Source organism: Callorhinus ursinus, unplaced genomic scaffold, assembly GCF_003265705.2.
Source record: "Callorhinus ursinus isolate GAN/ISIS: 27379988/994484 unplaced genomic scaffold, GSC_fseal_2.0 scaffold4, whole genome shotgun sequence".
Lineage (NCBI taxonomy): Eukaryota > Metazoa > Chordata > Mammalia > Carnivora > Otariidae > Callorhinus > Callorhinus ursinus.
Window position 1 is genome coordinate 12,570,859 of NW_027397066.1, and position 15,613 is coordinate 12,586,471.

General features: G+C 36.2%; 1 protein-coding gene across 13 annotated transcripts in view; it reads right to left on the bottom strand.

Annotated features, from left to right (window-relative positions):
• The window catches only part of LDB2 (LIM domain binding 2), a 407,922-nt gene that overhangs the window by 81,343 nt on the left and 310,966 nt on the right, over positions 1 to 15,613 (bottom strand). For all 13 annotated transcript variants that reach the window (XM_025887734.2, XM_025887729.2, XM_025887730.2 and 10 more), the window contains one exon: positions 3,615 to 3,787. In XM_025887734.2, coding sequence (XP_025743519.1) covers positions 3,615 to 3,787 — 173 coding nt within the window. The remainder of the gene's footprint in view (positions 1 to 3,614; positions 3,788 to 15,613) is intronic.

Consider the following 15,613-nt stretch of genomic DNA (forward strand, 5'->3'; position numbering starts at 1 on the left):
AAAAAGAACATTTCTCAAACTAACCGGTAGCTTTTTAACCCTTTTCTTTCTTTGACTAATTGTAAAGCAATGTTGACCATGCCGTTGTATAATACAAGTGATTTTCATAGAGCTGTTAGGAAAGAAAATGTGCTTTTTAGGTAGAAGTGTTTACTTAGTTTTCTTGGTCTTTATGCATGAAATACTGCTTTCAAATTAACAATTGCATAAAGCTCATCGTATTTTACGTGGAGATACTGCATATGTAAATGCATATGTTTACGTATATTAGAGCAATATGACCATTGATATTATACTAATTCGACTGGAGCTGGGATAAGGGTAGAAATGGATAAATCCTGGACTATAATGTTGTAGACAGGCTAAGATAGGAATGATGTCAAAGACATGAGTAAGTATTCATATAGGGAAAGTGGCTGGGGCACTTCCAGGGTACTTTTCTATAGTAATAAATAATTGCATAATAAATAATCAAGATCAGAGAAAACATAAAGCCATGTTTGCAGAGTGATAAGGGTGTTTGGTAATGGCTGTAACTATTACTATTAGTTTGCAAAATCTAAAAAAAAAAAAAAGTAGCCTGATGTGTACCCCAGAGAGGGCTCCTCTCAGCATCTGCCAGTATTCACACCCTCAAATATAATTCAAGGGTCTTTGATTCTGAAAACCTTGGTGATTGCTCTTCAGATTATTAAGCCTTGTTTTCAATTTGATTCGAAATTGAATACAGAAAAGAAAGGCTTCATAATGTGTGTTTTAAAACTCTAATTACATATTTATCCATAATCTATAATGTTCCTAGGATCAGGAAATTGCAAAATGTGCACTATACTCCTGAGGAATATTAAATATTACTGTTGATTAGGACTGCGACTGATTTTTGATTCACCAGTTGACCAAATTTTCATAAAAGAAACTCAGAAGCACTGGGTCAAATGCTATTTGGGGAATCAGAGTGTATTGATAGTCTAAATTAGAACAATGTGATATGCCTGTACATAATGTGCTCAAGTAATTCCATGTTCAGCGGGCTCCCCTTTAAAAATAAAGTAGCGGATTCCAGACTATATTTTTCTTTGTGATACTGAAAGGTCATTAGCTCACTGTTTTATACTAAATACATTATTTTATTACACAAAGGTGGGTTATTTTTAATTAATATAAGAACAAAAGAAAAATTGGACGTATTCTTCGGGTAGCATAATAATCACGAAGGAGGGGGAAGAAAAGAAGAAAGTAAAAAGAAAAAAATGAATGCTTTAGAATTTTCTAAAAATAAATGTGCATAATTAGCATCTGCACTAAGTCCACATAGCTAGGCTGCATTTCCCAGAAAGTGGTATTTTTCATCAGAGTATGGAAATATTCATTATGAGAGTTGGGAAATGTATTGCCATAGAGTAGAGTGAGAGGTGACCTGAATAATTGATGTTTGGGGCTGAAAGAGCTGAGTTCAGGAGGAGGCTACTCGGGTCTTCCCTGTGGCCATCTGAGAGGGAAGTGTCCCTGGGTGAGGAAAAATTGAAACAGAGGGAAACCTTCACTTCTTGATTTGAGTGAAAAAAGGCACTTTATCAATTCATCAGAAGAATGAGATTTTTTAAAAATTTAAAACCCGTCCTGAATATACAGCATTTTACCTTCAGAGCAGCTGACTATGCTCATTTATGAAAGACTTTGGCCTGGAATGAAAGAAATTGAGAAAATATAAAGGACTACCTTTTGGTATATATTTTACATGTATATAAAATATTACACATTATCTTAAAATTATTTATTATAAAATTTATTATAAAATATATTATTGTGATTATATAAAATATTTTATGTTTTATAAAAGGGATGACACAAAATGCATTTTTATTTTCAATGGCTATAGGCTTTGGATGTAGCTTCTTCATTACAGCCATTTTACTTAATTTCCATGGATTTCTTTTTTCCCTTAAAGCATAAGGAATTGGCATGTTTTCCTTGATTACCTAAACATAATGCTAAACCTAGACAAAAACAAAACAGAACAAAACAAAAAAACAATAATGAGCTAGCTGAGAAAGCTTTTCTCTGTGGGGCTCTGATTTCCTAACATTTGAAATAGGTTGTGTTATCCATCTGAGATACAAGATTATGTAACTATTTTACATCTCCAAAATGAAGTGAGACATGGGCAGATTAAACTGTCATCCAGGTGATCATTCCTTTCCATGTAACTAAACTCTCTTCCCAGCATGGGGACTTCTGCATACAGTGGGAATGAATATTCTTTGTCCCTGATTGGCAACTTTCCTTTCTGTTCAACTGTTAAAAAGGAAGAAAGAGAAAAACCCAACTTCTGCCCCACATTTAAAATGTCTATTGACAAAATCAAGATACCACGAAATCAATGACATTTGATGATTTGCTTTTGCATTTTATCACCATTTCCTTTGCCCTTGGTTTTTTTACATCATCGTGAGCAACTGGGAAGATGAAGCTGCACCAACAAGATCAGTGGATACTTTAAATGATAAACATTTTACTTTATTCTTTTGGGAAAACCGTGCACCAGTAACAAACACATCTTAGTCTTGTAATTTGGGCTTTTGCAATTAACCCTGAAATTCAACTTCTCAACTATAAAGACGGGATTGTCATATGTGTTTTCTTTTCTTTTTTTTTGTCATATGTGTTTTCAACTAAAAGAGATAGCTGCTGTCATTAATATTACAGATTAGTTTCAGATTGAGTCCCGTCAAAATGCAATAACTGGTGTTAATTAAAATAAACTTCTGTTTGTCAGATTCTCTGGCTAACTATTTGTTCTTACTAATTTTGCTGCTTGGGAGAGGACATAAAGGGATTGTCTGTAGTGTTCCAGAAAGGTCTTTGCACAGAGGGAGTATTCCACATGCCAGTTGTCTGTGGATGGGAAGTGTCACAGGTGCAGAACTTACAGAAGACATTCTCTTTCACTTCACATCCTTCATAGAGCCTTAATTGTGCCTCAAAGGTTGTGTTACCCAGTCCTCCGCCCACCATCCTCCCCTGTGTTTCTCATTTTCTCATAACCAACTTTTGGCTCTACCGTCCTCACTTGCTGACTGACCCACCACGGAACTTCTCAGAATTTGGAGAAACAAACTTTAAACTCCGAATTCCTTAGTTTCATTTATATTTTTACGTTTTTATGTTCCTTAAAGGTTACAACTAGTTGAGTTGTAGTTAGTTGCTTTTATCCCTGTTTGTTAACATTTGAATTCAGCTTTAAAAAGTATTTAATTTTACAAACAAAACACAAATACTGACCACACAACAATGGGAGAATGTTCTTTTAGCTATAGAAGATTCTTTGTTTAACAATCAAAATTCTAATTTAGCAACCTGAGTTTAACAGGCAGCCAAAACTCTGTCTCTCTTAGTTTTGAGGCTCTATCATATTTGCTCTGTATCATTTGCACACATCTAAGAACAGTGTTCACCAAGAGTCTAGCCATGTCACAAACAAAAGAGATTATCTCATAGTGCCGAGAGTGTCTGAGATGTGAGAAATCAGCTCAAAGTTCCTGAAGAAAAGCATAATTATTATCCTTCAATACACCCACAGAAGAACAAGCCAAGTTGCTGAGTATGTCCTGTACCTTGGTAAACATGGGCTTCCCATGCTGGGTGACCATAGCACACTGGTCGCAGTCCACTGTGATGGATGAATTGTGGTATGACTCTTTCGAGTGTTTGAGGATGTAATACAGGTCGGTCACCCCTCCTTCAAACACAGTGCTAAAGTAACGGGGGATAAGGGTCCTGCCGATAGCTGGGAGAGAAAAACAGAGAAATAAACCATTAACAAAAATATCCAATGGCCCCACGCACCCCACACCATTGCCAGACCTCCAACTGGATACAAATCATCTCAAGAAACCAATCATACCAGGAGGCAAATTTCTTTCTTTTATAAACAGCCATGACCCTTCTGGGTTGCAGTTAGGGAAATAAAATCCCCAACTGTTCAGCAAAAATTTGTATGTTCATCTCTCCAGATTTTGTGTTCATTGAAAGTCAATAATGTAAGGGTTAGTACTTCAAAAATAACGGGAACAAAAGCTCTGACTACTTTGGATCTCATAAATATCTTTTAAATGAACATATTTTTTAAAAAAATAAAACACATCCAATCAACTTGATTTTTCAGTGAATTATTTATAGGCCAGTCATCCAGTCATGTTTTATTAGTAATAGTAGTCATAATGTAAATTTTAATAATGTAATGCTTTGCAGTGTGTAAAGTATTTTGGCATTCTTTCATTGGATCTTCAGAACAACCTCAAGATAGTGGGGAACTGGAAACCAAAAGGATTATTATGCAAAAAAAAAAAAAAGGTCATTAGGACTGTATCAAAGTCACATGACTTATAAGTAGATAATTGGGGTCTCTAACTCCAATCTGCAAACATTTACTCTTTTCAACACTATGTCTCCAACTGCTTTAACGATTGAGAATCTTTAAAAAGTGATCTGGATCTGCATATACAAAGAGATCCATACCTATGTAAATACTGATTATTCTATCTGCTTCTGGAGCTGGATATCTTTCTAGAACAAAAGACCAATTTTAAGAGAACTTGATACATTCTACTTGGTCTGCATTGGTCTCTTTGATTCCATGTGTCCTGTCCTGCCCCATTTTAGTTTGAATGATTGGTAAGTAGCTGGGTCTCTCTGATATATAGTGCTTAGAAACACCTAACAAGCCCTTGCTTTAGCAGAGATTTTAAATCTTCTTAAACTGAAAAATCCCAACTCATAATATCAGGAATTTTGCCTATGTGCAGATTTTGAGGCAAAGTACTAAAGCACTCTCAAGCGATCCAAGGTTTTTAATAAATCTCTTACATTCGCTATATAATGCCTCCTGAAAGACAAAAATAATATTTAAGATAAATAAATTACCAAAGAGAGCTTTAGTAGGAAAGATCATACAATCTTTACTTGAATGTTTTAAAATGTTTAATTTCATTTTAAAAGAATCAATGTTAATCCATTCCATATGGATCTATATCTCTTTTGTACATGGATTTGGAAAAAAAAAAAAAAACTATAAAAAGAATACCCTGCCAAACTGTTTCTGAAGTAATCTCTAAAGAATCCTGCTGTGGATGACTAGTCTCTGAATAATTTATATAGTTGTTATTGCTTCGTATTTATTGCAGTAAAATCAATCAACAAGTGTGTATTAAATATTCCAGGATTTTTGGCAATTCCATTCTAAATAATCCTTACACATACATTTTCCAAATACTGTTTAATCCCCAACAGCGCATGTTCATTTGCTAAATATAATATTCAAACAAGAGTGATTTGAGTCCATCATGTCTTTAAACATACACACACACAGCTGATATTATAAAGAAAACTTTGTTAATGTGAAAAACCTTCTTGTACTTTGCTAAACAGATAAAATTAATTTAATGCATTTCAAATAGTCTAACCTAAAACTAATTTCCATAAAACAGCTCTAGTAATTTGACATTTTGGGATCTGTACTGTGGAGAATAAATACAAACCATAAAAATGTAGGTGTGGGGTGAAAATATTTCACTACAATATCCAAGGAATTGTCACATTAAAAAGGTTACTGTAAATAAACACCACTGGATTAGCCACATTATAGTTTATTCATCATGAATCTTGCATCATTTAATTCCTTTGTAATAGTATCTAGTATATATTATCATCATTTTCATTCACGAATAAAAAAATTGAATAGGGAAAAGAGTTGCAACTTCTTAACTTTAAACCTCAATTTTTAATTACGTCTCCAGCTCCAGAAGTTGTACAAACTATATAGTAAATATACTTAGAGGGAAATGCAGTTTTGCTTTATTTAGTATTTTCTAGCGCTCTTGAAACTGATTGTTAAGGATACCTGAGGTTTGTGTTCAGCCCCTTTTCTTTGTGGGATAGCCCTTACAATTTATTTCCCCCAAGGTCTTTTGTGGACAGTCACTCACAAAGCTCCATTATCCACTGTGGTAGACTGCTACTGGTGGCCCCAGTGAACCATGGCAATGGCATTCATATCTTTGTGGATGTAGTCTCCTCTCCTCCAATCTGAACTGGGCTCTGTGATCTCCTTTAATCAATAGAATGCGGCACAAGTGACTTTGGATCAGTATTGGGCTAAATCTTAAAAAGGCTTAGAGAAGCTTCTACTTTGCTCTCGGGTGGGAAGTCAGTGGCTATGTACAAAGTTCAACTACTCTAAGACTGCTGTACCATGAGAAGCCCAACCATTTGGAGCAGTCACATGAAGAACTGAGTCTTCCAGCTGACAACCCCAGTTGAGCAAACAGCAAACAGCCAGCACCAACTTGCATGAGTGAGGCCATCTTGGAAGTGAATCCTTGAGCTCCAATTAGCTGCTTCAGGCTGGTGTCATGTGAAGTGGATATGAGCTATTCCCCATAGCTTTGCCCAAATTGCAGAACCTCAAGTAAATAAAATAGATGTTTGTACTTTTAGCCAATAAGTTTTTAATGTAACAATGGATAATCATAGCACCTTTCAACCTCCCAAGCTACAAAGATGGGCAAATTAGAATCCTTTCCGGAAAGACAAAGAGGGCAGTCTTGCCACTATAAATGTGAATTATAGAAACACAGAAGCTTGTGTAGAGAGGAAAGCAGATTAGAGAGACAGAAAGTCCTTGTGGACTGATTTGGGACCTCATTATAGTTGGGACTGAAACCCAGTTCCATCTCTTGCAGGTCCCACTTCTATGAGATGTGTACCTCCTGCTTCTTTTGCTTAAGTGAGTTTGTGTTAGCTTTCTGTCATTTGCAAACAGGCGAATCTTGATTAATGCTGTCCCACTCCAGCATGGAATGGGGTAACAAACGCTAATGTAAAAGATAAAGGAAGTGATGAGAAAGATTAACCTGAGTCTTTTTGCGCAACATCCTGTGTCAGTAGCTGAAGGCGGTACAAAAAGTGTGTCAGAGACTGTATTTGTCTTCTATTACTGTTGTTACAAATTACTACACACTTAATGGCTTAAACTCTCTTTATTGATTATCTCATAGTTCCTGACAGTCTGACATGGGTCTTGCTGAGCTAAAATCAAGGTGTCAGTAGGGCTGTGTTCCTTTCTAAAGGCTCTAGGGGAGAATCTGTTGTCTTGCTTTTTCCAGGATCTAGAGGCTGGCTGATTTCCTTGGCTATGTCCCCTTCCTACATCATCCACCAGCAACAGTGGTTGGAGTCTTCCTTGTCTGCCTCCCCCTTCCACTTTTTAGGACCCTTGTGATTGCATTGGACCCACCCAAATAATCCAGGATAACCTACCATCACAAGACAACATATTCACAGGTGCCAAGGATTAGGACTGGACATCTTTGGGCGCCATTATTCCACAGAGGCTATCTTTGCCAAAGAGTTTTTGTTCTACAAGGGAGTATATACAAAATATAACACACACACACACACACACACACACACACACACAACAAGCAATATATAGATAATGTGCAGTGAAGGGGACAAATAACCAGAAAAAAAAATCACATGTGCTTGGGGAAATCACTCTATAACTCATTCATTGATTTCTTCTATAAACATTCACTGAGCCCAGAATAAGCATAAAGCTCTTGGTAGGTGCTGGAAACAGAAAAAATAGATTTTGTCCCTGTCTTTCACTCAGTTCTAACAAGAGAGTTAACAAATATGTAAGCATCTAAATAAAATGTGATAATAGATTAAAAAAATGAATTTGAGAGTTTGAACTCTTTGCTAGTTTCTTCTGAATCCTGATTTCAATGTACAATATTATTATTTTTGAAGCACTGAGAAGATTAAAATGTCCTTTTAATTTAGTAAATCATGCAACCGCACTGCACAGCCTAAGAGACATGACTTTAAATCAGTGAATACTTCAGAGTTAGATATGGTTGTCCCCTAACTCATCAGGCACACCAATTCTGAATCTATTCAGATTTTATACTGTCATATTCATATGCTATACTTATACTTTACATTTATACTTTAATCCTTGGAATTAAAAATAATTTAAATATTGATATACCTAAATCTACATTGTGCTCCCATGGAAAGGATGATGTCTTCAAATATTCTTGAATAGATTAAGACTATAGTAGATTATAGAAGAAATTCCATTTTTCTTACACATTTAGGTAAAGTTCCAAAAGTTGGGAAGGAGAAGTATGGTGAGCATGATAGCACAAGAAGATTTTCTGTGAGTGAAATATAGGGAAGTTCAATACAACAGATATTATTTATCTATATACTTATGAAAGATAAGAAAATGACAGATTAAATTATTCAGGATCCTGAAATGTGTAGAAAGAATGTCTAAATAATATTCTACATTGTAGGTAAACATTTAGAGATAGCTAAAAAATTTACTCATAGCTAATTTAGATAGTAAGTTCTGAATTCTAGTTCCTTGGGAGGTTTTTGTTGTTGTTTTGTTTTGTTCCCAACCATTGACCCCGTTCTCCAGAAGTTCTTGCTGTTGGGGTTGATAGGCTGATGGTTCTGGGGAGCAGTATCTAACTCCCATCTTTTCTTGTAATGCTTGTGGATATTAGGATATCTATAGATACCTGTAGATATTAGCTGATTTCCCCCCATTTAGAAACCAAATGGTACATACTGAGAACTCTTAATCATTGGGAAGATATAAACTACTGTGCCTCTGTTGTTTTGAGCATTTCATCTCTATTAATCATTTTGAAATGCTTTTCTTAAACTCTTAAGAATGTGTATAGGGAGTTCACATGAAAGAGATTATCAATAGAAAATAATCATGGGAAAATGTTCAAACCAGTAATCAAAGTACAAAATAAAATAATGATGAAAAGATTAAAACAAAAACCTGGTGAGGTTGTGGTGAAACAGACATACTTGAACACTTCTAGGGAAATCAACATAGCAATTATTCCTTATCTTGAGACTCTCTAATTCTCTGATAGCTTATTAGGTGTAAATACCCTTGCCAAACTGCAGTTCTAATGTGCAGATCTTAAGTGCTCTGAAGTTCTCCAAGTCTTTTGAGAAAATACTGTCTAATGTTATGACTTTTTGATTTGGGGTGATCATTTACTATTCTAAATGCCTGTAATTTCTATCTTTCAAAGACAATTCACTTTAAAAAAATGAAAAGGGTTGAGAACCGTAATTAAAATGTGGAATGAGAGGATGTATTAGTATTAGTACCACTTAACACTTGGCAATTACTTAACTAATGATTTTTCTCCTCTTTGGAAAGAGAAAACCATACAACCACACATTTGTGCTTTTAATTAGGCAAAATTAATTATAATAAAGTCATCAATTACTACAGTTTCAAAAACTTTTTTTGTAAATATAAGGATAAATTGGTTCTCTGAATCTGGGTAGTTTTATACAGTTGTTCTAAGGCTGCAGTATATCAGAAATCCACATGGAAATTCAACCACTGAGATAAATAATAAACACAAAGATTCATTAAACTTAAACTTACGAGTATTCAGAAATCAGCAAATGCATTATGCTAACATGTAAACAAAGATGCTGCTAGGAGTGAATTAAACAATACTGGTGATTTCATTTATAGTAAATAACCATTATAAATAGCCAAAACAAAGGAAATAAAACAGGCTTGAAATTAAATAGGGGTGATAGAGGTTCAAAGCAAATTCCTTTGTCTTAAACGGAAAGCAGGTCAAACGAACTTTACTTTCATAAGTTGACATTTGAAATCTTTTATTAACATATCTTTTAATGCCAACACCTTTTACTTCTTTCCTCAACCAAAGCAATTTGATTTAAGTATCTTCTTTCTGATTACCTCTCTTACTATTTCAAAGATTCATGCATGTAATAGATGTTTATTAAGTACCAACTACGGGCCAGACACTGTCCTAGGGGCTGGACACTAACTGCAGGTGACTGAAGAAGCAGAATACACTTGGTGGTGAGGGAGGGCAACCTGGTTTAGATGGGCTGGCCTAGAAGGCTGTAGTGAGGAGGTGTTAATGGAGCTGATCCCTGATTGCACAGGGCCATGTGAAGATCGGGGAACAAAATGGTCCAGGCCCAGGCACCGGCAAGGGCAGAGGCCCTAGGACAGGAATGAGTTTGGGTTGGCTGAGCTTGATGTGTCATAGTATCAGAAAGAAGGCAGTGTGGCAGGTGCACAGTCAGGAGAATGAGGTAACAGATGAGCTCAGAAAAAAAGAGGCAGGACTAGACTGTGTGGAGCTTTCTAGGCCATGGCAAATGGCTTGCAATTTATTTTCAGTGCAATGAGATCTCACGGGAAAATTTTAGCCAAGGATAAGATCTGATGAACATATTCTATTCTTCTTTTTTAAAAAAAGATTTTATTGATTTGAGAGAGAGAGAGAGAGAGAGAGAGAGCACAAGCACGAGCGGTGGCAGGAGAGACAGAGGGAGAGGAACAAGCAGACTCCGCCACTGAGCTGGGAACCCCTCGCTGGCCTCAATCCCAGGACTCTGAGATCATGACCTGAGCCAAAGTCAGACGCTTAACCCACTGAGCCACGCAGGCGCCCCATATTCTAATCCTAATCTTCTTAAGTGTATTATTCATCTGACAACAAAATCCCAAAACTCCATAACAAATATTTGATCCTCCTAGAAATCTAATAGGTGTTTTTTTCTTCCATTTTCGACCTACCAAACATTTTAATAACTGGACTAAAACTTCAGTGGACCACCTTGCGCTAGATGTTAGAGAAATAATGATGACCACAGTAGACCCCATCTTGCTCTTAAGGAGCATCTGAGCAAGTTGTAGAAACTTACAGGTAAGTGTGCCTCATCTCATCTCATTTAGTACTTTGGCATATTCAGGAAATATTGGGTTCTGATTCTGTCAGCCATATCACAGGGTATTTCTCTCAGATGTGTGCCTTTCACTGTGGGCAAAATTCTTTTATCCCTTTATCCAAAGTACTGACAGTAGCATAATGCAGGAATCATGGTCCAGCCATGGCTGGACCTCTTACCATGAGTCAATGTCCTTTGGGTATGAAATTGAAATCCTTTACTGATTCACAGAATAAGGCCATGCTCTAGTTACTGATGCCCTGTGGGCTGGTACAGGGTCAATAAGGTGTTAGAGTAATATCTAAACTAAAGGATGAATAGACATCAGTCAGGCACATGGGGCCATGGGAATAGCATGCGTTAGGGAGCATCATGCATTTCCCATGATTTGGACTGCTGCCTAGACCAGATATTATATATTTATACCTTAGACGTTCTTGTCTGGATGAACTCCATTACATAGACTTGTCTCACTATTTTCCAGTGACAGTACAATATTCTTTTAATTATCCAAACTTTAGCATGCAGTTTACATCTGATGGATTTGTTTCTGCCCTCTGGGTACTTTTTTTTTTTTTTTTGGTTTTGAACCTTTATCCCCTGTATTCTTTTTATTTCAACATTTTTATAACGATATTCTATTCTTCAAGATGAACCTTATAATAATTTTGTCAAATTCCCCCTTCTCCCCGACTCCAAGGTTGGAAAGAGGTTAATTTAAATTCAATTCGATTTACTAAGAAAGAGTTGGCATCTTTAAAATACCCAATATTCCTATTCAGGAACATGAAATGTTTATCCATTTAAGTCTATATCTCTACCACAAAATAATTCTGTAGTTTTCTATATACAAATAACTAACATTTCCTTTTTAAGATAATTCTTAATTATTTTAGTTATGCTGAATGGATAATGCAATTTTTTTGTTATATTTCTATTTGGAACATAGGCACTTAATAGAATGCTCTTATTAATTTTAATAGTTTTTTGGAAGAATTTTGCAACTTTTCTAAGTGAAGAAATCTATCATTCCCAAATATGGATAGTTTTGTTCCTTTCGTTTTTTCCAATATATTTATATCATTAGTTTCTCATCCTATTGCAATGGTTAGAAGAGAACTTCTAGGAAAAAGTATTAAATGAGGAGGGAAGTAGAAGATTTTCTTTTTTTTCCCCCTGAATTTTTTAGGGACCACCTCTTGGATTAGGGGAAGTACTGTATACTTATTTGAGATCAGATCATATTACTTATAATGGAAAGAAAATCAAATTATTCTTCCAGTCTTTGTTTTTATGATTTTCTTCTTTTTTATGCTGATGGATGTTTAATTTGATCAAATGCCTTATCAGTTACTACTGAATTGGTGGTCTAATTTGCCTTAGAAAGCTATCTATTAATATATTTTCAATTATTGAATAATGTTTTTACTCAGCATAAACCTTGATCTCTCTTGTGCACACATACACACATACATTTTTGTATAAACTTTTGCATAAATTCAACTTATGGATTCACTCATTCCTTTAACAAATATCCACGCAAGTGGTGCCCTCTATAAGGCACTATCTTAGCTACAAAATTGGAAAATTAGAGCCAGAGAAGACCTGAAGTTTAGTCTGGTGATTCCCAGTAGCATTTTCTAATTCCAGTGGGCTTCTGAAGATTTTAAAATGTACCCCTAGATAGTTCCTTATTTCAAAAATACCATTAAAACAAAGACTATGCCTAGCATGTTTCTCTGATTGGAGTAGGAATTAACTCAACTCATGGTGATACTGATTAGCTCCTGATTAGTGATTATGAATAGCACTTAACATATGTGGAAAAAATATAATACAAAATACTAACAATTATTTAATAAATATGATTAGGTTATCCATGATTATATTCCACACCCTCATTTTACTGCAGAGGAATGTGATAGCTAGAGAAGTAAAACTGCATAACTACATGGAGCCAGGGTGGGGTAAAGTAGAATGATTGTTGTAATCAACCAACATTGGTTTATTTTTATGCTTGAATTTGATTTTTATTAATTTTCAAATTACATAAGTGATACACATGCAAAAATTAACACACTACTGTTGCAGAAACTCACTGTTTCCTAGATCTGATACCTTTGTCTAGGCATAGAGCCAGCCCTCACTTTCCAAACTCCCTTTCTGTTGGGTGCTGCCATGTGATGAGTGGTAACCAGTATCCAATGGACATTCCATTGTTTTAATTCTTTTCAACCAAGTAGACATCAAGAGGGAAAATTCAACTTCCAGACATGACAAGTAAAATCATTCTGTGTGTAATTGGCACACTCTACCCCACCTCTGACGATCAGATGCTGCAGACAAGGCAAGGGATTCCATGGAAACTCCTGGGTGGAAGAACCAGGAAATGGGAAGAGCTTTGGGTCCCTAAATTGCTGCCAGAAAGACAGCTGCTACATATTGGGAAAACCCATTCGGGCTTTGGAACAAAAGCCACTTTTCCATTGTGTTAAGCCACTGAAATTTCAAGATTTATTTGTCTAAGTCGCTAGGGTTAACTAATACAATTGCTAATAAGTCTAAAGTTTCTGTGAGCACCCTGTACCCACCAATGCCAGTGACTTCACCCCTTCCTAGGTTACCTTTGCTATCAGTATGTTATGTAGCCTTCTAGATTTTTAAATTATATACTTATCTCCATATATATGTCCCCATAGAAAACACATACCATTTTGTGTGAGTTCTTTCTGTCTTGTTTTACATAGAAGTTATCATAATAAATGTATCCATATGGAACTTGTCATTTTTCACTCAATGATATATATTTTTGAGTGCTAAGTTTAATTCATTGATTTTTAAACACTGCATTGTATTCCAGAGTACAGCTTTTTACAGGTTATTTAGACTTTCCCATGGTGAGGGATGCAGGGATTTATTTTCAACCCTTTATATATATGTATATATATATATATATTTTTTTTTATTTAACTAGTTACCAGCAATCACCCTTCCAAGTGGCCCCGATAATAATACATGTTTTACTCACAACTTTACCATCACTGAATATTGTCAAGTTTTACTTTTTTTTTGCCGTTCAGGTCACAAAGCGTGTCCCTTACAAAGGGACAGTGGCAGTCCTCAAGTCCTCAAAGCTTTATTTACACATTGATGGTGAAATTAAGTAGTTAATCCAGTTCATGTGGTTATTACTCTGGGTGAATCATCCACATCTGATGTTTTCAGATCGTTTGCAGTTGTTTTTGTTTGTTTTTAATTTTTCACCCCAAACCCATTCACTTGGCTAAAGGAAAAAAATGGTTCCAGGAAAGATAAGCAAGAAAGACTCCATTCTTTGATTTTTCAAAGGTGCCAAAAGTCAAGGATCCTTATGAAATTATTTCAGTATGATTTATTGGGCCTTCTCAAACTTAAGCCCACGGGGACACCACAAGTCATTCCATTTTTGTGTTTTAATATCAGCACAATTCAAAGGAGTTAGAGAAATTGTTGCCAGAGAAACAGACAAATGTGTGTGATTCCAAACTTAATAGAAACCAGAGCTTGGCAAACTTTAGCAATGAATGCCAAGAGATGATTTCCTCCCTGTAGAGAGACTCATACTTGGGTAGAACGGGGCCTTCCCTCTGGGCTGGATATTACACAAGACGTTCCCTCTAAGGTGTTAAGTGGTCACCGAAATAGAAGCTAACAAAATATGACCTTTTAGAGTGGATTTTGAAGTCAAGGGAAAGGTTTGCAGAATTAAAATAACAAACGGGCTGTCTCCACCACCTTTCTCTTGACTCCACTTCAAACCCACCCACTTCCACAGTGTTTCCTGTGCTGGGTTTCTCAAAACCTTTGCACCTGAAGCATCCTCCGCCTCACCGGTCCTAGACTCCCCTCTTCTGCTTCATCCCATGTCCTAGGCCTCCTCATACCTTGTCTCTAGCACCATGTCCTCTGGCTAAGTGATTACAAACTTGGGTGCCAGAGTGAAACTTCTGGATTTATATACTGGCTGTGCCATTTACTCAGTGGGTGACCTTGGACAAATGATGTATGCTCTTTTACATCCCAGTTTCTTCGTGTGTCAAACAGAAAGAGACAAGTCACTAGTTCAGCGAGCTGCTACAAGTATTCATAACATCATTGTGCACATTCAGTGCTGAGCAGAGTCCGACTCTGTGCACCAGTGAAAGTCATCACTCCCATACCACCTCTCTCTGCATAGTCCATGCGACTTACCCCACTGCACTGGAATCACCAATTTCACTGTCTTTCCTCCAGTGACTGCAGTTCCCTGAAGGCAGGGAATATTCCCTGATCATTTCAGTACCACAGCACATTCATGATGTAAACAGCTACTTAAGAGATGTTTGGCACAGGGATGGATGTGGACTTGGCATGTCTACTGAGACAGCCTGCCAAGCTCAAGCTGGCTCTGTGCACATGCAGGTTTCTAATGCAGAGGCAAAGCCACTTTCAGAGTTTAGGGCCAGAGAATCAAAACCACAAGGAGGAGAAAATAAGGTTTTAGGGCCCCATATCTGGAGTGTTCACATCTGAATGCTCTAATCCTGATAATTAAAGATTAGAGACTAATTTTGAAAGATTCATTTTGGGATTAAGGTTAATTTTGGGTTTTGCAGGCAAAAAAAGCATCCTATCTGAGAAGACTACTTAGTTCAAAGGGGCTTCTCCCTTATTTTATCTGTGTGTACAATTCACAAACATTTGAAGTCAATAAAAAAATGGATGCCTCTTTAAAAAGAGAGAGAAAGGAAGGAGGGAAAGAAGGAAGGGA